Raw genomic sequence first — 27,457 nt, 5'->3', positions numbered from 1 at the left:
AAAGCGTGGGGCAGAGTTGAGTTTCAGAGTGGCGCTTGTTAAATTCATGTTGTGCATAACTTTTTAAAAGCGCCCAACTTTTTATTTCAAAACCAAAACTGAAAAAAAAAAAATTGGTCAGTTGTTTGGCCGCTGCGGGTGACTAGTGGCGGGTGGTTCCCAGCGCGGGGTGGTAGGGCGCAGGGGGCTGGAGGGGTTGAGAGTGGGCTGCTGGTCTAGTCCCCGATGCACGCACCACGGTTTGTGTCTTTTGTGTGCAGCTTTGCAGCGCATTAAGCGTGTTAGTTCCGTTTGGGATAGGGCTAGCTGGCACTCTGAGGGATTAGTTTATAGTTTCTCAGGGTAATCAGACGGTTCACGAGCTAATGTTAAAACATTAAAGCATTCGCAAATCTTAAAGCTGACAGCTACAATTAGCTGTAGTTTTTGGAAATATTATTTGAAAAATATATATTTTGTCTTTTCAGTTATAAAGTCGCACTAAGAGTGCTCGCTCAACTCACTCACAATATTTCGTCAAATTGTACGCTTTCGCTTTTGAATTAAATTTAAAATTAATTGTTTTGTTTCTTGTTGTAACTAGCCTGTTTTCTTTTATTGTATTATTACTCATTTATCCACCCTTTTCAGCTGTCACATTCGGCTGCCTCAATCCACTCTTCCATTTCACTTGTTAAGTCCATTCCCCAAGTTACTTTTCTTTATTTTTCTTCTTTCCTTTTGCACACTTTCATTCCACTCTTGCACTACCTTTGCGTATTCCACCTGTTCCTTCTCTTTGCTAATTTCTCCTGCGCGTTCCTGTAGCTCTCTGTAGCTGTTCAGAGTTCAGACTGCTTAATGTTTGAGGGCTTAGCGCCTTTGCTTTGCTTATAATTCTCAGGTAGTTATAGCTTTAGGACAAGGACTTGTCAATCTAAAGTCGGTAGCAATGACTACTGACTATTGAGCCGGAAGGTCTTGTAGCGATTTCATGCAGACAATATATTTATAAAACCAACATAGACCTCAAGCCGGTCAGCTTAAACGTAGTTAAATATTTTAAATATCTCAACGTTTTAATATTTAATATTGCTTTTGCTTTTTATACACGCGCACACCCGCAATTTGGGTCGATTCAAAGTATAACAAAGTGAGTGTTCGAGCTGGGAATCCCAACATTATTTCAGCAGCTGACACGATGCCAGCAGCGAATGCACAATGAAATTCGAATTGAGGCTAAAAAGCAGGCATAATTTATGGCACAACGCCGGCCACCTGGACAGGTAGGTGCTGGTGCATAAGGCCCGGCTCGGTGAGTGTTATTTAAATTTACTTAAAGAGCCAACTCTTCAATTCGTCTTACAAATGGGAGCAAAGCAGCTTTCACAGCAGTCGCTGTCTCCCCCTTATCCCTGCGCCAACCCTCACACCCCGTTCATATAATGGCAAGAGTAAATGGAGCACGAGGCTGCTGGGGATAGTTGCCTGGAGGGCGGGCAGGCTGGCTGGCGGTCGGGTGGAAGGTGTCGGGGAAAAAATCATGATGCAGCGCTGCATAGATAGGGAGCCAGCGACCAGGCGTTGAGTCTGAGTCTGGGTCTGGGCCTGGGCCTGGGCCTGGAGGTTGGGCGGCGTCTGGCGTCTGTTTGTTCTCAGTGTGTCTCAAATGGAGTCACTCGGCAAAACTAATGATGTGGAAAATGTGCTCGCTTCTCCGTCCGGAGTAGGTGTTGCAAATGGCAGCTGCCAGTAGCTGCTGTGGAAAGGCACAGAGCAGAAGCCCCATCGAAAGTCATCTGCGCGCATGCAAATACATTTTCACATCCAAGCACACGCACATATATAGATATGTATGTATATATATGCAACAATATATATTCCGCGGTGTCGTTGGCTGCCATTCCATCTGGACAGGGCTTGGGGGTAAATTTGTGTCAGAACATGCTGATGACAATTGATATTATTTGTTGTGCGTTTGCCTTTCGATATGTTTGCCCAGCCATCATGCTGCAGGTGTACCTGCTTACAGGTTGTGGCTGGGTGCAGTTAATGGAGAAATGATGTGTCTCACATTGCGCTTGGCTGAGTTTCCCTTTTACTGGGCTGTATGTAGCTCAGGGAGCAATCAAAAGTAATGCCTCGCTTAGGCAGCTTGCTGCATTGGGAATTTTGATATAAAAGAGTTGACATTAATACGATATTTGCAATCCGGGCTTGAAACCCAGGCTAGTGTAAGGACTAAGCCGAAAACAAGCTGCTGATCTCCACGTTGAAGTGCGCGGACGTGTTAATCGGTTAAGTACCGCGAACATAAATTTGCTATGAAGTTGAGTTGTGTTTAATTTCTTTATGAATTTCAGTTCTCCTTTACGTTTAATGTTAAAATTGTACATGGCTATTGAACGGGTTAATTAAAATCGTTCTGGTGCTTGTAAAACGTAAGAATTCTCAAGCAGAGGCATGGAAAACTAGTTAAAGAGGCAAGAGAAACCTGCACGTTGACGTCTCAACTATACAGTAGGTTGATATCACCTGCCAATTAAGAGCAAAGATATGTGCAACATTTGTTGATCAAAGAAAATAGAGCTCATGCTGTGATTGTGTGCGTTGAGAGCTGCCAAAAAGACGTAACTGGACTGAGCAATTAGTGTAGTTAAAGTACAGAACATTTGGCCAAGCCAGGCAGCTAGTTTTTGAAGGCACACACAAAATGTGTAGTTAAAACCAACAAATGTCGGGCGCACACACTTTATGGTTGTGGCCAGTTGGGGCTTAATGTGAGCTGGGGGCAGAATCGGGTGTGTTCCTCTGTACTTACGTGCACTCGTATTCATTCCACAAATCAACACAATCAAAGGGATCCGGGCAGATAACATTCGAGCAGGGCCGATTCGAGGGGCAGTTACGTTCCACATTACGCGCCATTGTCGCCTGGCCCCACTGTGTGCCGTTCATGGCCGGTGGCAATGGCAGATGTTTGCCATCGAGTCTTTTGTGTGGAACATGCAACCAAAAAGAAATGGAAATGCGCATAATTAGCAAACAGTTTTGCATGTGCTAAGCTGGCAGCTAGCAGCAGCAGCTGCCACTGATTGTTACCTGATATCGTCGAGGCAGCTTCTTTGAAAGTCCGACTGCACCTCAAACGTTTTGACGCCCGTATACTCCGCCTTGCCGCCCGCATAGACGCCCTCCTGCTTGTCAAGGCTGAGCCACTGATGGCCCTGATAGTGAAATGACTCATTGTAGCGCCGAGACTCGCCGCCATCCAGCTCCATGAGCGCCGCCGAACCATACCGACTGATGCGCACCACATGCCACTGGCCATCGTTCACGGCAATCGCAGTTAGTGCCAATAGCTGTTCCTCATTTCGCAGCGAGTTGAGGTTGTAGCGAAACTGCAGTTGGCCACGGCGCAGCTCCAGTATGGCATATTCGCGCTGATGCTGATCGCTGACACGGAACAGCTCGCCGGCCAGTTCGCGAGTGCGAAATCTCAGCTGTAGCTGTGTGCTAAAGCGATCCGGCTCGAAGCTGAGCGCAAACTTGACATAGCTCTGCGGCTTGAAGGTGGTCGGCACGGTGGGCACATTACAGCCAGGTCCCATCCAGCCGGGCTGGCAGTGGCATTTGGCCTGCACCAGGCTGGCCACACAATTGCCATGCTCCCAGCAGCGAGCCGTGTGCTCTGTCTTGAGGCAAACCTCGTCCGTTTGCGGGCAAGCGGGAAAACTGTTGCGTGCCAATGCCGGAAAGGCGAGATCATAGTGCTCCGAATTGTGGATCACGTTGCGTATGCAGCCATCAAATCCCTTCGAGCTAAACGCATACTGCCAATTGTAGAGCGTCTGATCGAAATGCTGCCTGTACAGGCCGCCCAGCTGCAGTGGCTGATTCAGATTCAATGTCTCCGCAAATGGTGGTATTTGTCCGCGTGCCTGGCACGCATTGTCATCGAACTCGGGCGCGCTACCATCCTCCAGCTCGGAGATCAGAGCTGTGCGACAAAAGTCGACCACCATGCGCACATTTTCCGCATCCCAAAAGATGTCCAGACGATGCCAGATGCCGTCGTCCAGCGTTTTTTTGGTCTTAACGCGCAGCTCGAGCGTGCCAGACCCAAAGTCAATCAGCAGTCGTGGATAGCCCTGTTCCAGTTCAATGGCTATGAAGTCACTGATTACGGGCTCCGCCTGCTTGGGCGGCACAATGGGCCCATTGTAGAGTATGAGGCCATCCGGCTCACGTGTTATGAACTCGAGGCTCAAATGCGACTCGCCGCACAGCTGCAAAGGTGGATACCAGGCCCAGCCATTGCCGCGAAAGCTGCGCGTCGACTGCTGGCAACGCGGACCGCCATAGCCGACGGGGCAGGCTACGCAGCGCGGACCATTGCGTGTCTCCACGCAGCGTCCGCCATTGAAGCAATGATGCGAGCGACAATTGTGATCCTGGCCGGTGAAGTTTCGGGCACGGCACACGCACTGTGCACTCAACTCCAGCCGTACACCGACCAGGGCTGTGCGATTCACGCTGACCGTGTACGGCCGTTTGCCCAGCTCGGTGCGGGAGCTGCAGGAGCCACTCGGACATTTGCCGCGACCCTCGTGCAAGCACTCGTCAATGTGCACCATGGTTATATTGAGGCCCACCTCCTGCTCGATCTCCTCGCGATGCATCTGCACGACTCCGTTGAGACGGACCGCCTTAAAGTACGGCTGCTGTGTGGCAGATCTGGCGGCAAAGTGCACATCGGTCAGCGGATGTGGAGACTGCGAGCGCAGCTGCACGCTGAATACGTCGACATTGTCGCGATCCGTGTAGAGCAGCTCGGCCAGCTTGTTGCGAAAGCGTTCCAGCTTCGATGGCTCCACCTGTTGCTTCAGCGGATTCCAGGTGCGCACAAAGTCCTCGTCGGTTATGTGTGCCAATCGCATGGAGCCCGCCTGCTGCACTGCCTCCGCTGTGATATCCCTAACCGTAACGCTCAAATTTGCTGGTATATCCTCCTGACCATGCTCGCGATCGTACACCTGCAATAATAAGGGGAGATATATATACATAGGTGATAAATAGACTAATGGCTAAAAGAATAGTGATAGATGGTTGAAATATGGAAGATTGATAGGAGATAGAAGGGCGATAGATAGGTGATAAGGAGGTGATGGGTGGGAGATATATAAGCATTAGATATGCGATAGAGAAAGATGGGATATACCTTAAAGATCAGATAACTACGGAATATATACTCAATAGGTAAAAATTAAAATTAAAATAAATAAAAAGTGATAAATTTGCCATAGCTATGCGATAAAACGGCGATAATTAGGCTAATATTATTTGCAGTGCTTACCTTAAAGCGCAGTTGGTAGCGACCACGTCGCGTGCCCGCCCGCATGGTCAATATGCCCGTGTCCGTGTCGAGCTTGAAGCGCTGATGCTCCTGCGCCTCCCAATAGTACTTCTTGTCGGGCACATCCCAGTCGTCGGGATCGTTGACGTACACCCGTCCGATGGGCGTGTCATGCGACTGTCCCTGGTAGTTGTAGACCAGGACCGATTTGCTGCCCGGCTGCATTTTGTTGTCGTTCACATCGCCAATGGTCACAGTCAAAGTGCTGGTGCCCGTCATTGCCGGCGCTCCGTTGTCCTTTATCTCGATGGGTATGTCATAGGATTTCTGCACCTCGCGGTCGAAGGGACGCAGCGACGAGATGATGGCCACCCCATTGCCATTGTCGCCCCCTGATTGTGTGCGTCAAGACGATGGGTTTTGTGTTGAAATTTTAGTCGATTGTAGACCAAGCATTCAAATGAATTTCATTTGATGTCCATTTGTTTTTGTTGTTGTTATTGTTGTTGATGATGTTGATGACGGTTGGGCACATGAAGGCATGGAACGAAGAAGAGCAGAGAAAAATGTTTTCTGAGCAAGGGAAATTTGAGACTGGGTTTAAGCTTTAAAAGCCGGCAAATGAAATTTAAATTTTAAGATATTTTCAATTCGAGACTGTTAGGAACCAGTTTTCTTTTTGAACATATTATTTAAAATCTAAATAATAATTGTTCTAAAAAGCCCGAAAATATAAGCTACTTTATTGCAGGAATTAAACAAAAATCATCGTAAATATACTTGAGCCAAATGTTCGCTTGAATGGAATTTGTGTAAATTAAAATATTTATAAATTAACTTGAAATAGCTCATGAATCACTGTAAATACTTTGATTAACTCGAATATTTGCCAAACAGTTTTTCTTTTCTGGCATTTTTAGTTTAAAAAATGCAAAAAATGTACATTAAATTTACAATTTATTTGTATAATATAACGCGAAAAGATGCATTTCCATAAAATAAAATAAAAACACTGCTGAATTGTAAATTATGTTTCTACATTTGTTGCAATGTTGATGATATTTTAGTTTTGTTTATCCAATTTTCATGCGGCAATCAATATGTGAATGCAATCAATATGGGCATTAAAACACAAATACATTTAGCAAAATGTGCAATATTTGGTTTATGCCTGCCTATTTTATGTTCTTGTATTTGAGCATAATTAATGGCACATATTGTTGGAAACTGGGCTGAACACATTTCGGATGCATTTTATCGAAACACATTTTCGAATTATGATATAAAATGCATTAGCTTGATTAACAATTTATGGGCTTAATGATAGATGCTACCTGCTGTTTGCCTGTTTTTATACTAATTACACAACCCATTTAGTTAATTAGGCATGCAAATTAATATCGTTTTGGCATAGCCGCAATGATTCCATTACAATTCTTTGGAATTTATTTGTTTGTGGCAATGAATTTAATCGGCTTGGCGAATCAATTATATATTCCGTCCCGAACGCTTGAAATCCAAGCACGCGTCGACCCATAAAAAGGAACAAGAAACAAAAGCAACAACGGATGAATAAAATTAAGATTCAAAGAAAAACGCTTTCGTTAGCCACCACGTAAAAAACTGTCTTCTGTAAGTGAAACACGCAGTCAAAGTGCGGCCGAGGGCAAATGGCCCAAAACCGAAAATTCGAAACGTACGACTTGTCAACATCAGGTTCGCATTCAACTGACACCTCAAATTTCTTTACTTCTCTCAATAGTCAGATTTTATTCTTTTTTTTTTTTTTTTTGAGTATTCATTTTGTTTCTAGGTTCTTTGATTTTTTTTTAATGTTTTTTTTTTACCGAGCCGAATAAACTACCAGGAATGGCTACAAAAGTGAAGACCAATTCGAAATTCGCCCAAGAGAAAACAAATGAAATCGCAATGGAAACCAAAGGCAATTCAACCATTCGTCTGTCTGCACCAGAAACTGGCCCGGAGGCTCGGACATCTCCCAATTTAAATACCCTATAAACAGTACAAGTGGGGTATATTCAAGTTGGGCATGTAACTGGCTAAAATTAACTTGAATTTGTCCTTATCATTTGGTATTTATACAATTTTTAGATATTCATGGATCTTGTCATGGATCTATCTGTTCAATTTGATCACAGACACTATCAGAGCTAGCAGTAACAAATTTTATATGCATTAATTTTTAACATAAATAAATTCCGCCGAATTGCTAAAGTGAATGCTTCGATTTTGTTATAAATTTATATATTTTATGCATTTCATTGTGCTTGAATATTTCGTAAGCAAGAAGACTTTCGCTGAACCTACTTCTTCTTTCATCTTTCAACCCACTTCTGTTTACAGGGTACTCACTTCCTATTCTTCCCACTATCGTCTATTGCGTTCCAGCTTGTTTTTTTACTGGCTCTTTGGCTTTTGGGTAACTAATTCTGGGCACAAACAATGCTGATGATGCTGATTGTCTGTGGCATAATTCAATCACCATTACTATGCAAACACACTTTGGTTTAGCGTTTGATTTTGATTGTGAATGGAGTTAACTCAACTCAACTCAACTCAACTGAACGGAGCGCAGCTCAAGTGCTTGCTACAAATGGTTGCAACTGCTTGTTGCCAGTTGCCTTTCGATAGTTTGAGCTGTTGCACTTTCATAGATTAGTTCCAAGCCAGTCCCTGCCTTACAGCAAAGAATTGGGATTGATTATAAAGGCAAATTGACTTTTGGTTAAATAAGGGTTTTTCTATGTGCTTCAGAGCTTGAAAGTTGAACTTGCATTCTGTATAGTCAAGAAGTTACTTAAGTTCAGACTTTGCTTGCAAATATTGTGTAAGCATTGGTTTCTTTCGTTTTAATTTGTAAACTGAACTTTTAGTTAATTTTAAACGAAAACCTTACAAATGAACATATGATTATATGAAAGGAAATGTGTAAGCACTTACTGCGATCGTATTCCACTTTAAAGCCGGCGCGTATCTCATCGCTGGCCAACGGATCCAGCCGAAAACTGAAGGGACCACCATTGCCGCGCTGTCGATCATCCGCATCCTTGGCAGCCACCTCGATGATCTTGCGCGGCGACACATTCTCCGGCAGCGTTGGCCTGTAGTCCTGTGCCAGCGTTGGCGCATTATCATTCACATCCTTGACAATCACCGTCAGCGTGGCTGTTGCCGTGCGCGAGGGATTGCCATCATCGCTGGCCAGCACCTGGATATGATGACGATCCGCTGTCTCGCGATCGAGCGGCCTCTGTATGCTGACGGCGCCCTTCTCGCTAATGGCGAACTGTCGCCGGCGATTGCTGGCGCGCACGATCTTGTAGCTGACGCGTGAGTGGCCGCCCTGGTCCGCATCGCTGGCCCGGAACTGTTCGAGTATGGTGCCCACTTTGGTGTCCTCATAGATGGAGACCTCGATGTGATCGCGCTCAAATCGCGGCACATTGTCATTGATGTCGCGTAGCTTGACGACCACCCAGGAATAGGCCACGTGATATTTGTCGGCGCCATCCTCGCCCTTATCGTTCACCTGTATGCGAAAGCGAAAGCCGCTGCTCTGCAACGGATCTTCATAGTCCAGCGGCTGTATAATCTTCAGTGAGCCAGTCCCATCCGCATTCCGTACCATCGCGAATTTGTCTGCACCAAAGCCACTATTGGGCACCACCTTATATTGGAAGCTGTTCGTCTCATCCTCGTCCTGCACGGTGACTGTCAAAATGGGCGTTTCGGGTATATGGGTGCCGTTCGTTTCGTCCACCTCCGTGAACCACTCATCCTTCGTAAACTGTGGCGGCATATCGTTTAGATCCTTGACACGAATGGAGGCGGTGCCAGTGCCTGTGCAACGGGACGAGCGAAATGATTGAGTGTTAACGACTGTGCAATACTCTGTTAACAGTGTGGAAACAGCTTAAGGGAGGTTGTTAGCAACGACTGCGCAATACTCTGTTTACAGTGTGGAAACAGCTTAAGGCAGGTTGAAGACAGATTTTAAGAGCTGTCAACCGAAGCCGGAAAAAATTTCATTTTTAATATCAGCAGAAACTTAAAACTTTAAGCGAAATCCGAACCTAACTCAATATTTTATATAAATAATTTAGTTTACAAAAAAAACCGTTTGGGGCAGAGTTATAGTATATGTGGAATGTTGAAAGCCTTCTCGGGCAAATAGACAGACATATAAGCATAGCTCAAAAGCAGTATACTCCCTTAAGACTGTACGAACAGAGTCTAGCCAGAGTTGAGCTATATCAATGGCAGTCGCCTTGTTCCATAGCATACTCACCCTTCAGACCGCCACCGTCCATGGCCACCACCTGAATGGAATAGTCCGGTGTGCGTTCACGGTCGAGACAACAGACGGCGGTCTTGATGAGGCCCGTTTCGGGCTCAATTTCAAATATGGGCGCGCCCGTTTCCTCCTCGATGACATTCTTCTCAATTGAGTAGATTAGCTTGGCATTGGTGCTCTCGTTGGGATCGTCATAGTCAATGGCAGACATTGTCATCACTGGGCTGCCGGCGGTGCCATTCTCGGTGACATTGCCAAAATAGATGCCCTGCGGAAACTGCGGCGCATTGTCATTGATGTCCTTCAGATTAACTTGGATGTCCGCATAGCCGACCAGACCCTCGCCGCCCTCATCCTGCGCAAACACGGTGAAACGCCATTGGGGCCGCCCATTGGGCTGATCCCGGTCCAGGGGCTGTGTCAAATATAGATAGAACATAAACTGAACTGAGTATCGTTTGATTTGCCAGCTGTTTGGCTTGTTTGTTTGCAAATTATTTTATGCCAACGGCAGAAAGCTGCAGCTGAGACAACCCCGCCGCCGGGGCCCATAACTGACAAGTCTCATTGTCAGCTACAGGTCCTTGGCAACTCCACCGACTCGCCTGCCCTCTGCTGTGCGTGTGCTCGTCTGTGTGTGTGTGTGTGTGTGCGTTGTTGTTGTATTGTGTACATCTTTGCGGTTGTCTTTAGCCAGAGCTCAATGTATTTGCCCCGGCTCATACTAGATTTCTCTCATTAAATGAGTTATCCCCAAGAAATCGCCTCAATATCTCCCTCCCCCTAGCGAACGGCAGTCATTTGGCCTGGCGAGAGGGCTAAATAAAAGCCATCAAATCAAATGAAATGTGCTCAATTTCAATAGATATTGTACCAGCTTTTGCTGTGTATTTTCGGGCTGTGATTCTATTTGAATTATACTTAAATATTGCTTACTCGTCTCAATTGCAATTCGCTTTGGCCAGGTGGATTTGGGCTCGTTTCAATTACATTTTGCCATGGATTGTGGTTTCGAATGCAAATTAAAATCGAATTTCTCTTTAATGAGTGGGTCATATTAAGCTTTTTTGTTACTAATACAAATGGATCTACCAAGACCACACTTTCTTATCACTCGGGCAACACGATTTCCTATCTTCCTGGCGAAACACTTTATCCAAACAAATATTCAAGAAAGCGATAGATATGCTTTAAGAGAACTATTGCTTATATCATTTTTATACTATATGCTCCAAACAAATGCCCGTACTGTAATTTTGGGCATGCGTATAGGTAATTTTTGGGAATGTATTAGTGCACGTGTGCCAGAAGAGCTTACAGAGATTTGAATTAGTGCCCTGTGCTGCGCTTTAAGCTTGCCAAATGCGTGTCTGTTGCGCACGTGAGCTTGAATTGAAAGAAAGAGCCTAACAAATGTTAAAGCACGCTGTTAACTGAAGTGTTATAAGCGCATTTACGTATTTTATTTGTCTGTCGATGGCTCTCTAAAATGAAATCAAATGTACGAATAAAGAATTTAAATTCCCGTAAATGGCATTCGCTCAATTAAAGCTAGCGAAAAACATTTCACATTTTCAGTGGCATGTGACACGCATTGCAATAGCAATTACAAATTAAATACCGCGTTGCAGCTGTCGAATGGTGTTCGCTAAACTCAACGATACAGCCCCGACCCATTCCAAACGGCACCCACCCACAATTTAAAACACAATTTTATGCGAGGCAACCACGCACCAATAACGAACGACGAATGTCATTTACATGTGGTTGCTTGTAGAGCGTCAAAACCACAAATGCCACATGCTGTCGCTGCCAACCAAACGTTCCAAAAACCCTTTAGCTCCACACCACCAATCTACTCGCCACCCGCAAACATACACACACTCACACTCAGCTCCTAAAACAATAAAACAAATAAAGCATGCCGCCAGCAACAGCAGCAGCAACATTTGAACATTTGATGCAGCAAATGGGCGGGCTCAGTGAGGGGTGGGTGTAGGGGTGCTTGGTTGGGCCATGCTGCTCGTTGGCACTGCCATTTGACTGGTTGTTTTTATGGACTTTGTCTGAAATTAATTGGAGTTCATGTAGTTGGCATCAAACGGTTGCAGTTTTTATAGTCACAAATGTCACTTTTTTTTTTGGTGTGTGCGACTGTGTGTGTGTGTGTGTGTGTGTGTGTGTGTGTTTGTGTGTGTGCGTGAGATTGTGCGGTTTGACACAGTTTTAAATTAATCATACGCCACCGAGCTGCGTCGAAAGCTTTACAATTCACAGGCGACCGTTGTTAACAATCAAACCCAGCCAACTATTTTAAGTATTGAATATATTTCGAGCGACTACCAAAATGTTGTATTTGTTTTACGTGTGTGTGTGTGCGTGTGACGCAGATGTTTGCCTGTGTATGAAAATATTTAAAAGCTGCATCAGCTGTCAAATTTTGTAGTGTGTACAAAGTCAATATGCTTGTTTAATCATTTATTTTGTGCAGGCAGTCGGTCGATTGCACTGCGGTGAATTTAAGAATTGATCTCTGAAAATGCAACCTACTGCAATGTTTTTTTAGAGCCAAATGTTCATGTAGTTTTTGTTCTCTTCTTGTTTTTCAGATTTTAAATTTTGTTTTTCAAATATCAAATTTTGTGTTGAAATTTAAATTAAAATATCTTAGCCATTGTAACTTGGAAGACTTATCTAAGAGAGAGCTAAAATAATAAAATAATAAACTATTTACTCTTATATATCTCTTCTTTCTAACTACACTCTTCTTTCAGAGTCTTTCGCATGGTAGAGCTCAGAAGGCACTGATCGATTTCGCGCAAAATAAACCAAATTTAATTTAAAATTATTTATGTATTTTGTGCTGATTTTATCTTAGGCGAATTTACTGGTGATTGCGCTTTCTGATATACTTCATATCTCTAAATAAATGTTGTAAGCTGCATTTATGTTGAATTTACTACATTTTCATATAGAACGTTTTTTAAAGTGTACTTCATTAAACTTAGTAAGTGTTTTTCACATTTTTTGAATTTTTTTTTATGGTAAGCCTGGGACTCAATTACGAAAACTAGAAAACTTATCTAGCGAGGACTGATATATCCGTATATTACTAAATATTTTAAACTAATGTAGTGGACGTATTTTCTTTGAATTAACTTGTTTATTTTTTTGTATACAATGTTTTTACAGTGTACTTCATCACACTGAACTGGTGCTTTGTATTTTTTTTTATATTATGAACAGTTAGCTCGTCACACACAATATAAACTGCGCATTGTGTATATAAACTGTTGGCCCAATTGTAAACTGCCAACAGCTGTCTCCCATACCCCCACCCACCTACTGGCCCGTTACCCACCTGGCAATCATAGCCACTGCAGGTGGAAAAACAAAAGTTATGGCGCGCCATTTGCACGCTTAGCACTGCGAGGGAAGGAAGCGATGAGGGGGTTTGTCTGAGGGGCTGGCTTTGTGGTAGCTTTCATCGTCCGTTGGGGATTTTTACAGGCATTCATTACGGTTGAGTTTTATGGAGTCGATGGGCATGGTTACTGGAAAATCAGCTTAAACATTGTGAGTGCCACTTACCTTGAGTACAAAAATATCGCCCGTTGTTCGATTTATATCAAATTTACTATTTGCCGTATTATCCGGGTCGATGCCCTGGCCGGTAAGGAAATATACAATATTTATTGGTCTATCTACATCGCCATCGGTAGCCGTAACCTGTGAGAGAAATAGAAAGAAAAAGAGAGAGGGAGATTGTGTGAGGTATACTGGTATAAAAAAAAAACTGCATTACAATGAGCTGCTGGCAGCGGGGGCCGGGGGTATACCTTTAAGCCGTTGGTGGTCCATTCTGGACCTTACTTACAATATTCAGTCTATAAATCAAATATGCAAATGTGCAAAAAACCTTTAAATGTCCAATAAAGAGCAAGCAAAGGGAAAACTCGCGCTTACTTATTCGCATGGGGCTTACAATCTTGCCAAGGGGCGGTGGAGCGGAAACTGTAAGGGGCGTGCCAGCTTGTGGTTTTTCTGGATGCCCAGATTGCTTGTAAATTTATGCTTCGACTTCGTATTGGTTTTCTATTTTTTTTTGTATTTTATATTCCATTTCTTTGGCTACAAAATATTGTCAGTTTGTGTCAGAGTGAAAAATGCTAATATTACCGAGATTTATGTAATTATTCAATCGGCTTTACGTATTTTTGTTGATTTTCTATTTTGTATTTTTGCCCTGTTATTTCTTTTTTTGACCAACCCTGTTGCGGTTACTAAATGAAATCTGTGTTTAGGACTATTTTGTTGTGTGCGCCTGGAATATTTTACTGCTCATTATTATACTTATTTTCATATACTTATAAACTGCATGCTTACAAATTTTTTTGGTATTCTTATATAGCTATTGCTAAGATAAGCATCTGTGAGTTGTTAGACAAATAATTTATAGGTAGGTCAACTCGTAGGAAAATCACACTTAATTGTTCGACATTCCTTTGAGAGACAAAACTAAAAATATAAAATTAAAGAATACGAGATAAAGCAGACAGAGAGTTGACAGACTTAAAGAGAGCCAAAATATCAAAAGAAATTGATAAATGATGGATTTTCTATTTTTGTGGACCAGAAGACAACGGCATCTTTTTAACTTCACTATTAACTAATGGAAATATTAAGTAGAGTTCCAACACATAAGTTGATTTAGTTTAGTAATTTTATGTAGTTATTATTCAGATAAGCATCTGTAAGCTGTTAGCAACAATATTAATTTTACGCGCTTTGTAAATTGTTTATCTATGCGCCTATAATGCCGAAATATATACAATTAAATAAATAATTTGAATATAAATTCGCATTTGGAACTAAAATTATGGCATTGTCTTGGCATGCAACTAAGCTATTATACTAGCCTGCGTGTTGTTGTAATCTTCACTGCATTGTCTAGCCATGCCTAGTTGCATAGTCCGCCTGATTGCATTAATGCATAAATACAAACTCTAAGTTACATTTACACTTGTCTGGAAATGCAAATAAAGTATGCCCATTGTACTTCTGGTTGAGATAAATATTGAAGCTTAATCTGTCACAGCTATTGTTTTAGCTCTGGCCCTCTCCCGTTTTCTCTCTGAGCAGCAGGCAAGTCCTTGTGACTATCAGACCACACTTGTATTGAAAGATTTGCCAGCTCTCAAACACTTGGTAAGCCAATTAGAGCAATTATAATCCTGGTGCTGCAGCTACAGCTGCCAATTGTAAATTTGTTAACAACCAACCAATGCAAAGGAAAACCATTTAGGCCAAACAATGGCTCTGCATATGAATATCTTCATATTCTATTGCCATTTTTGTGGGGGAGTAGGCGCTTAATGGAGCCTGATGAGGCGCGGGCAAAAAAAAAAAAAAAACAGCGCTTGCTGCCACGTGTGCAATATGCTAGCAGCCACGCCCATTTCCTGCTTGACAATGCGACAATTTATGTTAAATGTTCCGCACAATTTGATATGACAAAAGGGTTGTCTACGTGCCATTATTATAGCTCGCGTGACGCGCAGCGAGCCCTGCATGCCATTGTCCTTACAACAGGACACACACACATACACTGTCAATGCATTCAAGTCCTCAGCATTGGCATGCATAATTTAAAGCCCCATTGGAGGCGTGGCAGCGGCAAATGACTCGCGTGCAAAGGCAAAAAAAATATTTGCATTTCATTTCGCGGGCCACCCACAAAAATCAATTTGTCCAAAAGGTGTCGAAGACAGCAGACAACGCCTTTAGCTCGCTTTTGTCTATATGTGCACATTATATAAAGTATATCTATCTATATATATATGTATATATATATACACGTTCACATATATTTTCGATGTCGATTATCGCGGGCATTCAATGACCAACGGATCTACTTGGCGCCACTTCAATTTTTTACTTGAGCATAAATGTGTAATTAAAAATGTGCGTGGCCATTGTTGTTGCTGTTGTTGTTGGCATTGTTGTTGTCGCTGTTGACGTTGTTTTTGTTGGTGTTTTTGCTGGTGTTGTTGGTGTTGACGCCATTACAGTCGCCGTCGGGCCGTGGATTTTTAATTTATAGCTTACAACAAGAACAATTAGCGAATGAACGCATTTTGAATACCCTTTTTGGCACTTAAGAGTCAACATGATTATGAATGATTATGATGAATATCTTAAGAGCTAGCCTTGTTTTTACTGCTATACTTTTGACGTTCAGTAGCATATAGTTAACCATGAATAGTTTTTACTAGTATTTGTACAGGCTATGCTGCGTAGAAATTTATTTTGTGTGTATTTATTTGAAAATTGTTAAGAAACGGCCCTTTTTTGAGGTAAAATCTGGAACTTTATAGAATGCAACTTTTTTTTGCTTATAATGATATCATAATTAATATTGATAAACATTTATGAATATTGCAGAAATTTTTGTTAGCTTGCTAAAAGCCTTTAAAAGGGTAATACAATAGATGCGAGACTTTGTGCAAATGAGAATCTTGTAGGGGATTTGCTGAGTCATAAAAAAACTTGTAGATTGAGCACGAAAATTTATTGATTGTCTCAAAATAAAATGCACATAAGAAGGCAATAAAATGAATGAACGTTTTCAACTTTTACTCAATTTATTATCATTATCCAAGTTATCTAGCTTCCATTTACCAAATTACTGTAACTATTTGATATTTATTTGTATTTTATTTGATGTATCTGGTTAGATTGCGTAAAGTGCAATTTCTATTAGTCTTCTCGTATATAATTGTTCTTTGCTTGATTTATTTCAATAATTAATACTATTCAACAATTGGATTTAGTGCCTGTTGCAAATATGCAAAGCAAAATTGATGGGCCATTAAGAGCCATATAAATCTTTAAGATATTTTATGAAATTTTTTAATTGACTATTCGTGATTGTCTTACAAATATTTTTGATAACTTTTTCAAATTGGCTGGGTTTTATTGTATACGCACTTAATTCTTTAGCTTAGTTTAATTTCTTTATTCCCGCTTTACATGCATTTACGGACAGGCCGTTTGCTTATTTAAGCCTCATTCATTCGTTTATTCGTGTTGAGCTTTAAAAAGTTAAAAATAGAGCATTTAACCTTTTTCCATGCGGACAGATTGTTATTTCTCTTTCTCATGTTGTTGATTGTTGTAAATTATGGCTTAAATAAAAGTCGCTGCCACAGACTTACACACTTGGCACACGCACATGCATCTGCATACATATACATATGCCCATATATATATGTATATGTATATTTCATGTAAGACCATTCGGCCAACTATCACGTTATTATTAATGAATGAGTATTTATTTTGTATTTACGGCCGAATTGTGCGGCTCGCTGAATCGCCTGGCACTTTACATGCCAGAGCAACTCAGAGCAGTGGCCTGATCTGAGGCTTCAGTTGGTTCGGTGTGGTTGGGGTCTGGTCCTGTCTGGTCTGGTCGGGTCTGGTGTGCTCTGCTCTGGTTTGCTTGTTTTTCGCCCCTGTAATTTTTCGAGCATTGGATTTTTATGCAAATTGCATGTATTGTGCTTGGCTGTTGTTGTTGTTTCAGTTGTCAATATTTAAATTGCGTAAAAGCAAACAGGCGATAATAAATGTGGAATGCGAAAATAATGATAGCAGCCTTAACTGGCAAAAGTAGCTGTTCTCATATTGCTGCAATACATAAAAATATTGTTTTAAGCCCCAAGGAGGACAAAAAGATTTACTGCATAGATTGTGCAGCCGATTTACACACAGGTTATCTTTATTATTTAACTTTGGGTCTAGCTTGAATGTGAAACCTAATTTACTGAATATACGCATAAAAGTAGGCTACAGTTTTTCTCAGCTTGGAGATATGTATGTGAGAGATTTGTGTGACCTAGGAATCGATATTAATAGCTTAAGTAAAGTCGTGGGAGGCATATCGCCTGAAGAAAATACTTCGTATTGTTTGCCCGGTTACTCACCTGTAAAATGCGTTTGGGCAAATTGCGATCATCCTCTTCAGTGATTTGTGTGCGATATGTTTGACGATCAAAGACAGGTGGATTATCGTTAACATCGCGTACATTGATGACAACGGTGGTATAGTTGTTTTTACGATTGCGTGTTGCCTCCAAACGCAGCTCATACTAAAATGGAACAACAAGAGAAATGCATAGAAAGTTTAATGCATGTTTTGATAAGCTGCATTTAAGCTGCAGCAAGACAAAAAGATTAATTTGCCTATTTCGACTACATATTCTCAAAGCTATTGCCGAGTGGCAGCAAGCCAAATACCACAACTAACAAAAAAAATAAAGGAAACAAAAAGAAAATCGTTGTCAAACTTTTGCAAACAAGCGAAAACAAAACAACATTTTTGTTGAGAGGGCAACATATGTTTTGCGGTATTGTTGCCGCCTCAGCCGCTTGTTGCACGACAACGCATTGACAGCTACACGGGCGCCCAGCGCAGGTTGAGGGGTGGGCTGTGCTATGGGGTGGAGTGGGGTGGGTCTTGGGCTCTACATATCAACACTTGTGTGCGTGCAATCACGTTAAAAATTCGCAATGGGAAATGTGAAAACAGCTGTTGATCTACAAGTCGAGTTGAGTCGAGTTGAGTTTGTTGCTTTTTGCTGTTCTCGTAATTTTGGCCCACACACACGTCAGCTGTATTTGCATATTTTCTCTGATTAATTTTTTTTCGTCACAGCACGCAGAACCTCACAAAGTTGTTCGCTGTTGAAAGTTTTGCATAGTTTTGCATATTTTTTTTTTTGCTTTTTTGTCTCGTGACAGACAACAAAAATAAATAAATTATGCATGCACAACCAAAGTTGAGCAAAAAAAAAAAAAAAATAGTACATGCTGCAGCAAAAAAAAAAAAACAACTGAAAGTTGAGACTAGACTTCTGAGTAGGCTCTGCTGTCACAGACGGGCGTGTGATAAGGGTTAAGCGTGGAGTGGGAGGTGACGTGACAGGTGTATATAGACAGGAACTACTTACCCTTGGCCGCGTTTCATAGTCTAGCGGACTGGCCACGTAGATGACACCGGTCGTATTCTGCACGGCAAAGGCATTGCCTATGTTACCGCCTGTGATCTGGTATCGAATATTCGTCGCTGCAAAAGTACAGAAAATACAAAATGAAAATATTTATACATACATACATATATATTTGTTTTTTAAATAAATAGTCTACCATATATTGTCAATTACTCCGGAGTTTGTGATGTCATTAAAACTTAAACAGATTTCAACACGCCACACATGGCGTATACATAATACAAGTCCGGGCCAGTGTATTGCTTCTGGCATGTGCATAATTAAGGCAACATGGGGGGCCACTTCTTTTATGCTCTCAGAGAATTTAATTTATTTTGTGTGTGCGTACCTGCTGGCACTCGCCCATCAAGCTCTCATTTCTCAATTTAATGAAGATGGCAAAGTAGTTAAGTGAATTGGCAAACACATACACATACAGAGAAACCCACATATGCATACAGAGAATGGGCTTAAAGTCAGTTGCATTCATAGAAAATCTCTTTCTGTAAAAGCTGAACCAATTTTCATGCGAAATATCCTTTTGCATATGGCTTGTACCTTAAACATGATTCAGTATTTCGTATATGAAAAAGAGAATTTACTGTTAAATAATTTTGGAATTTTTTGAAATTTAAACTTAAATTGGAAGGTATCGGATTAAATTTGGATATTTTAGAAGCAATTAAGATTTCGATACAGCTACGGTTTGATTTACTTGGTAAATTAATAATAATTAGGAATTTTCGATTCTATTATATCTACCAGAGTCGAATATGGTTCAAGTTTCCTCTGCAGAAACGAAGGATCAATGTTGGAGAACTGGCGAACGTCAAAGTCAGCAACGGGTTAATTAAGTTCATTAAAAACATTTTCGCTAAGCTCCTTTCGACTAACATTTGTAAAGTGGGCGTGGCAGCGGGTACAACGTTGCGTATAATTTACTTATTAAATAATTAAACAGCTCGTAAAAGTGTTGCCAGCAGTGGGAAAACGCGCCGACGGGGCAGACATGAAAACTTTACACATGTGCACCAACAGCACGCCATGGAGCGTGCCAAGATGCTGAAGACGTCGGAGGACGCAGCAGTTGCCAGCTCATTTATGCAAAAATATAAAATGACAAACATTAGCGGAAATTAGCGACGCGTAAATCGCTTAACCCAAAGTCGAGAAACGTGTCGGCGTTGCAGAGAAAAGAATATGGGAGGCAACCTCGACCCGATGCCGAGCACATTAGACGTGTGTTAACTTTACAGCTTTCTGCTCAATTAAAGCCTGTTAGCGTGTCAGGATATGAGCGTGCAAGTGGGTTGCTTGGCATTAACATAAGCACTTGAAATGGAGACTAGGAAAAGTCTTAACGTCTTTAAACACTTGATAAGAAACATTTTATAACTTCTGAGCAGAGCGTATAATGTGTTGCATTAGCTGGCATTCAAGATATATTCCTATTTCTTATAGAATCAACCTTTTAAGCCAATTGCACATGCTTAGGCTGATTCAGCATTTTCTTTAAGTGATAAGTTGATTTTTTTTAAATATATCTAAAACTATTGAAAAACATTTACAAACTGCTTTATGCCTTAGTCTTGAACCTTAAGTCGAGCCACGAGCCACTTACTCCATAGCTAGTCAAAAATATTCTTTAAGTAGTCCAATCAAACCAATAAAAGCTTTTTATAAACTTTGCATAGGTTTCAATACTTTTGAACCTTAATTCAAGCCGCAGATTGGTTCACGATATATTTTACTCTGTCGATATGTTTTAAAAGTATTCCTCAAGCAACCCATGGAATCTAATTAAAACTTTTAACGAACTGTTCTACGCTTGTTTGGCAGAACATAAAATTTATGCACATGCTACACTTTAAGCAGCGCGCACATGTCGCCCTTTTTTAATGCCACAAATTACACACAACAACAAGAAAAAGAACAGCATCCCCACCCCTGCCCTCCTGGAGCAGGGGCAACTGTATCTTGGCAAGGCGTTAAGTAGTCCCCAGTCTTAGCACGGTCTTAGACAACGCCATTTATAATTTACGATGTCACGACGCCATTTTAAAATCACTGATAATGATAATAAATTAATATACACAGACACCATGGCAAATGCTGCTCAGCTTGTCTCGTAGCGAGACTCGACCAAAAAAAACACACGCACACACACACACACACACACGCACATGCGACAGGCAACCACAGCTGGTGCCTGAGCATCCTGTCGCTTTGTCTGCATGTCCTTGTACAACATGTTATTGTTGTTTTTATGCCATACTTATTTAGCATGAAAAGTCAGTTTAAAATGTTAAATAATAATAATAAAAAGAAAATAGACGCGATATTTGTGCCTCTGAAATTCTTATTGTTCCTTGGTTCCATTCTCCGTTTCTTTGACCTTACTTTGTTTGAGTGCTTGGTCCATGCTGGGGTCGTGGTAAAGTGTTTTTATGACTGCTGCTCCCGGCTAAGTAGAACGCTTTCAATCCTGACCCGGTCTATTGTTAAATTGTATTTTGGCGGTAAAATGCTTTATGACGGCAAGAACTTGAGATGATAATGGAAAGCCATTTAATGGCCCAGCTAGCCAATGTAAGTACAACAAAATGCCAAGAAAGGATTACTTAACGCACTCAAGGCAAGGACCTTGGCTACCAAATTAAATTTAAAAAAAAAGTTCACAATTTGATGGTTAACTTGAGGAACTTATGAAAACTGCAGGGATTTCAAGAAGAATTGCATGAACTTACAAATTAAGAAAAAAAGAAAAACTAAGCCAATAAGCTTTCTAAATAAAAATCTAAGGCCACAATAAGAAGTCATTTATTCGTAAAAATTTGGCATGCAAAACAAAATAGTAGATGAAAAGTTTTTATGCTTTTAAGGGAAATGAAAGAAATTCTTTTGAACTGGATATTAAAATGATGTGGCTTTATTTAAGCTGAAATATACCTAAAATGCATTACCGCAATTTTCATATCAAAACAAGAAAATGTTTTCGGCATTGCTAACACATTCGTTTAAATATTTAAGGACCTCATCGCGCACAGACGCTGTCTAACACAAGTTGCCAGCATGTTGAAAACAGTTTCAAAGTCTCACATACTTGAATAATAAATAATTTTTGCGCTCATAAATTTCGAATGTTGTATTTGCACAGGCACCGAAAGGGGATTGCGGGGGGGTGGGGTTGGTAGGGAATTGTCGAAGTTTTTACAGCTTCATTTTTGTGCATACCATTCCATGCCATTTGCAATAGGAAAATAGGCAAAAGAAATCACATAAAAGATTGTCATGGCCCCCAATTCCACCTATATCTATATGTATGTATGTATGTATATATAAGGGCCATTCATATATTATTTGTAAGAGCTGCTTGCTACGATATGCGTTATGGATTTCCCTATGTATACAACATTTGGCTGGCTAACAAATTGCATACCCAGTACTGAATGCTAACGTGCTAAAGGGGTTAATAGAGACCTATATCTGTCGATATTAAGGAAGACTTCTTTCTGATTATGATTAACTTAACAAGTATTTGACTAGGAAATATTGGATCTTGTATATAAATAGAGTTAATTCTTCGATAGGTGCTGCAGCGATAAACATCGAAATTTGCTGCACATCTTTGGTTCACCCTCATTTTATCTGAATTCTGGGTAATCTAATTTGGACACTTTTATCTAGGCTAGAGGGTAACTGCTAGCCGTAAACTTAAGGCTTGTTTTGCTCGTCTTCTGTTGCTCAAACTTTGGCAAATGCTCGTATACGTATTATTGTTTTGTGTGCCACTCACACACACATACATACAGTTCAATTTGTAGCGGCTGCTGTTGCTGTTTTATTTTTTTTCCCTCTACTTCTATGTTACTTGGTCTTCTTATATTTTTTGTTTGCCAATTTTTTTTCCAATTCGGGTTAATGCTTTTTTCGCAGTCGTCACGATGGCGCGACGTTGACGAGCTCGAAGGGAGCTGCAGGCAGCTGGCAGCAGGACAAGGATTTGGCTCCACAGCTCGTCGTTGGGGCTGTTGCCTGTTCGCAATCCGACATGTGTGTCCCACAGGGTGTGCTTACGTGTGCGAATGTGTGTATCTTGTGGTTCACTCCTGTTTTTACTCCCCTATCAAAGTTGTTAAACGTTCTCAATGAGATTTTGAATGTTGCGATGCTGCAAATCTTTTTTCACTTGCCTGCTCCCACTTTCGCCCCTCCCCCATGTGTGTAGTTCTGTTGGCCATAATATTTACAATGATAGTTTTCGCATGGGTATCAATACACAAATAGAAAGAAGCATTCGCCTTGTCTGTTACCATGTTTGTCTTTCTATTTTATGGATTTATTCATGGCGGGCGAAAGTTCAGTATCTCATGTTGTGTATCTTTGTCTTCAATGAGCCTTTATTTGTTAATATTTGGTAAATATTTGGCGTACATGGCGTATGGGCAATAATATTTTCACAATGGTTACACACACTCACACACGAATATGCAGGGTATGGCGGCATATTAAAATAAACAAATGTTTATTACGATCGAACGCCAAATATTTTGCGTGCTCGCATGTGAAAAATATTCAAAGCCATCTTTTAATATGTATGCATTAGGAAGAGCCCCATATAGAGGAAATCGTCAAATTGGTATTTTGGTAATGTTTATATCATCATTTATTTATGTACATACATATGTATTCATTTTATGTACGCGTCATAGGAGCAAGGCATTAAAGTGATATGAGTCGAAAAGTTAATGCGCGAAGGCCTCGCAATGATTTGCAAAAATTACGCACATAAGCTTTCCCACAGATGACATTACGATTATTGTGTTTAAACGTAACCAAAGTTACGTCTAATTCTCTGTACTTAATGCATGTCATCTGTTTAAGCTTTGTTTGGGCTACAAATAAAATATATTCTTCAAGTGACTTAATCTTATATAAATAATCACATGACATTTTTTATTTAAAGTTATTATCCAGAGTCACAGTTAAGCCATGCTCTTGTTCCGGAAGTAACTGCTGATTGCGTGATTGACATAAAAAAAACTATTGCCCGATAAACAACACTTTTTTAGGAAATGACCACATTGCAGCCAAGCAATCTGTTTCTTGTTTGTTTTTTGTCTAAATGGTGGGTAATTTTGCTGTCTGTCAACTAGTGTTTCTTTTAGTTTTGTGGCGAAAGAGCTAATCGTTTACCAACATTTTAAAAGCAGCCACATGGCAGCTTGGTCTGCTGTGTGTCTTTTGTTGATATCTACGTAAAATGGGCATAATTTTCCCTATCTGTTAAAATTAGGATAACCAGTTGCTTAATGTGTAAATCGTTAAAGGCAGTTAATCGTTTTGCAACACTGTTTCCTTAAATGCCATATGCTTTTGTCTCTGCATAGCTTAGCTCTTCAACAAGATTCGCAACGATTCCCTTTCAGCAGATTGCGCCTAACACGATTTCGCATTCAAGTATATTTTTATTTCACACCCTTCGCATATGCTCGCATGGCAGATTAGTTGTCAGCGCCTCGCCACTTACAATTAAAAGCAAAGCTGATTAAATCAATGTCTAATTTATTCAACAAAATTTTGTCTGTTAAAGCGCAATGAAATGAAATTTATTTACTCTTAGCTTAACTGGCATTTAAGAGGAGCTAAACAAGGCGCAGCCAAGGCGAGAATGATAAATCGCATTAAATAATTAAAGAGATATTTATAAGCGTATATATATATATATATATGTATATATATTTAAGCGTGTTATGTTTTGTGTTTATTTATTTAATTGAATTCTACTCACACTCATTGTGATCCTTGGCGTTGACAGTGAGTACTGTGCTCTGCAAATCGGCATTTTCATCGATTTCAGTCTCGTACAGAAATCTATCGAAATATGGCGGCGAGTCGTTCTTGTCGGCAATACCAATGCGTACAAATTTTGTAACTGCAAATAAAGCAAGAAAGTAAAAATAAAATAAACATAGAGAAAAATCAAGCGAAGGCCAAGACAAACAGCACACACAGCACACAAAAGATACAATTCGTTAGATACATAAATACTTGTGTATTGATTGGACTGTGTCAAGTATATGAAATGCCAATAAGCCGCATTAATTATGGCCAAAATTTATCGATTGACAAATTGCGCGCGTGCCTTGGTGGCTATACAAAGTCGTAAATTGTTCGGTTTATGCGCAAAACGTGGCATGCATTAAATTGTGGCACGCATCTGAGGCAGCCAGTTCGGCTCTAATGAGCATAATTAAATTGTCGAATGAGCTGACTGAGTGTTGAGGCGCCCCGCAACGAATTAATAATAAAACCCCAACAGCTCTACGGAATGTCACTTAACTCGAGTTTCGCTCTGTTCAAGTTGGTGTACGTGTTTCTGTGTGTGTAAGAAATTAGAAAACATTTTGCTCAAAGCAAAAAGTTTTGTTGTTTACAACACACCAAGCCCACCCCCTCAATTCGAGGCCATCCCAAAAACCTTGGCACAAACTGCACACGAAAAACTGCAAGTGAAGCCAGCAGCATTGGACTATGCTATTCACTTTGTACAGTCTGTTGTTTAATTTTATTTGCTTATTTCCTACTAATTTCTTGCTTAACCCAAGTTTGTTGAAGAGTTTTTCCCCCTATTTCTCGATGTATGTACATGCCGCCTTAAGAAATCTGCGTTAATGAGTTTCCCCATTCGAACAACTATACGAAAATACAATTCCCGAGCTCGAATTTCAAACAAATAAGCAAAATGTGTGTTAAAAGTTCTTTTAAAACTTTTTTATAGTCCTCACATAGTTTGTTTAGTTTTGCCGAGGAAATGTATATGAGATATTAGATTTGGTTCTGCAGCGGTTTTTCGGGCAACTTCAAAGAATTGGCTTGTAGCTAACGTGTTCTTAAGTTCTGATTCTCTTCTGTTCCGTTGCGGTTTTTCTTATAACTTCAATAGAATTTTATGCCAATTAGAATAGCTTCTGGGGCCGCAATTCTTATTCAAAGCAACTTTGTGATCAAATAAGTTCCAAGAAAACAGTCGTTTGAATTGGCATGTGCTCTTAGATAGGGGCAAACATAATTAAATGTTTAAACTTTAGCTCTTCGTGCTGAAAAGTTGTGTACATAAACGAATTCTCTTTAAATGGATATTAAATCACAAAGATATTCCTCTCTTCAACATTTTGTTTTTATTTTCACGGAATATTTGTTTTATGCAAGGCAAATGTTATTCAGCTTTTATTTGTTTTGACACATTATTTTAATTGAATTGAAGAAGAAAATTGGTCCCAATGTAAGTTTTAGCTAGTTTATTTGCTTGCTCTTTGAATATTGTTTATTTGCCCTGGCATACCAGCTTACATAAATTTGAATATTTTATATTCTTTATACTTTATATTTCATAAACGTGTTTAGTCTAGGTAGATCTGCCCATAATTGGTTTACTACTTTGTGCCCTGCTAAGCTCTGGCAAACAGATTTCTTTAAGTGCACTTTTGCCTGCCAAGCGGGCATCAAATTTTTTTTTTTTTTTTTTTTTTTTTTTTTTTTATATTTTGTTTATTAAGAAATCTGGTATCCTGTTACTCTATGTTAGCAACTTTTATCAGAGTGACATAATTACTTAGCTTAGCGATGATTGTGGTTTTACATCAAAGGAATCGCCTGAGGGGCGATCGGGTGAACGGTAGAGAAAAGTTTGTTTCTCTTGTAAAAATTTTCTACATGCGGAAGCAATAATCTGCTTTTCCTGTTAGTATTTTATTTTATAGCAACTGCAACTTGTGTAAACACAAAAGGTTTTGGCTCCGAAAAACTTGCTTAAATAAATAGTAAAAATATATATATATATAATTTTAAAAATAAATGCTGTAAGTGAACGGAAAATAGCAAGAGAGAACACACACAAACACACACACATACACACACACACACAAAGTGTTGGTCACACATCATAAAGTTGCTAGGAAAATTAATATTGCCAGCAGGCAGTCGACAGGCTGCTGATGCCAGGCACTCGTTGCGTATACGTAATATTGAACCGACGACAGTTGCTTGGGCGCTTTTCCTTCCGAGAATGCATCAAGAATTTTATTAAACGCATTTCCCCAATGCATTTTAATCTCTTTCATGACAAATTTAAAGCTTTAATACTATATGCACATATTTCGAGTGGAAATATGTGTATTGAATTTTCCATGCATTATGAAAGCACTTTCAAAAGCAACTAAAGGTTGTAGTTTAAGAGCACTTTATAAACTAATTTGATATGTTAGTATTGGGCTCTATTGATTTTATCCGTGCTGTGTGTGTGTGTTTGTGTGTATTAGTGTTGCATAAAAACTAAACAGCCAACTGTAGTTCCGAAATATTAGATTTTTGGCTCGCTGTACAAGGTGAAAGGCAGACTGTGCGTCGTTTTTGGAAAATAATGTGAAATTTGTGTTGTCTACATATTATAAGTGTTATTTAAGATAGATAAGGGTGTTGTTTAATTATATTATATTATTGCTGTATAAAATGTAAGCACATCATTTAAATATGTTTGTGATTCTTAGAAAATAACTCAAGATGTATTTTACACCAATTGCGCCTGCTAGTGTTTTATTTTTTGTTACATAAATACATTTCTAATTCCTTTAAGATTTGTGAGAATTATATTTTTTAAGTACAAGTATTTATTTGTCCTTATTTTTTTAAAAATATACAATTCAGGCTCATACAGCTGAAAATTAGCTGAAATTCATTTGGCGCAGATTTTTT

General features: G+C 40.2%; 1 protein-coding gene across 2 annotated transcripts in view; it reads right to left on the bottom strand.

Annotated features, from left to right (window-relative positions):
- Window positions 1-27,457, bottom strand: part of CadN2 (Cadherin-N2) — a 70,915-nt gene that overhangs the window by 11,845 nt on the left and 31,613 nt on the right. For both annotated transcript variants that reach the window (XM_070209146.1, XM_015173118.3), the window contains 9 exons: window positions 24,495-24,638; window positions 18,665-18,780; window positions 17,639-17,803; window positions 13,242-13,379; window positions 9,645-10,065; window positions 8,297-9,196; window positions 5,336-5,727; window positions 3,082-5,015; window positions 2,801-2,971 (listed from right to left, as the gene is read on the bottom strand). In XM_070209146.1, coding sequence (XP_070065247.1) covers window positions 2,801-2,971; window positions 3,082-5,015; window positions 5,336-5,727; window positions 8,297-9,196; window positions 9,645-10,065; window positions 13,242-13,379; window positions 17,639-17,803; window positions 18,665-18,780; window positions 24,495-24,638 — 4,381 coding nt within the window. The remainder of the gene's footprint in view (window positions 1-2,800; window positions 2,972-3,081; window positions 5,016-5,335; window positions 5,728-8,296; window positions 9,197-9,644; window positions 10,066-13,241; window positions 13,380-17,638; window positions 17,804-18,664; window positions 18,781-24,494; window positions 24,639-27,457) is intronic.

Source organism: Drosophila virilis, chromosome 4 (genome assembly GCF_030788295.1).
Source record: "Drosophila virilis strain 15010-1051.87 chromosome 4, Dvir_AGI_RSII-ME, whole genome shotgun sequence".
In the NCBI taxonomy this organism is placed as follows: Eukaryota; Metazoa; Arthropoda; class Insecta; order Diptera; family Drosophilidae; genus Drosophila; species Drosophila virilis.
This window is presented reverse-complemented; position numbering and strand designations above follow the sequence as displayed.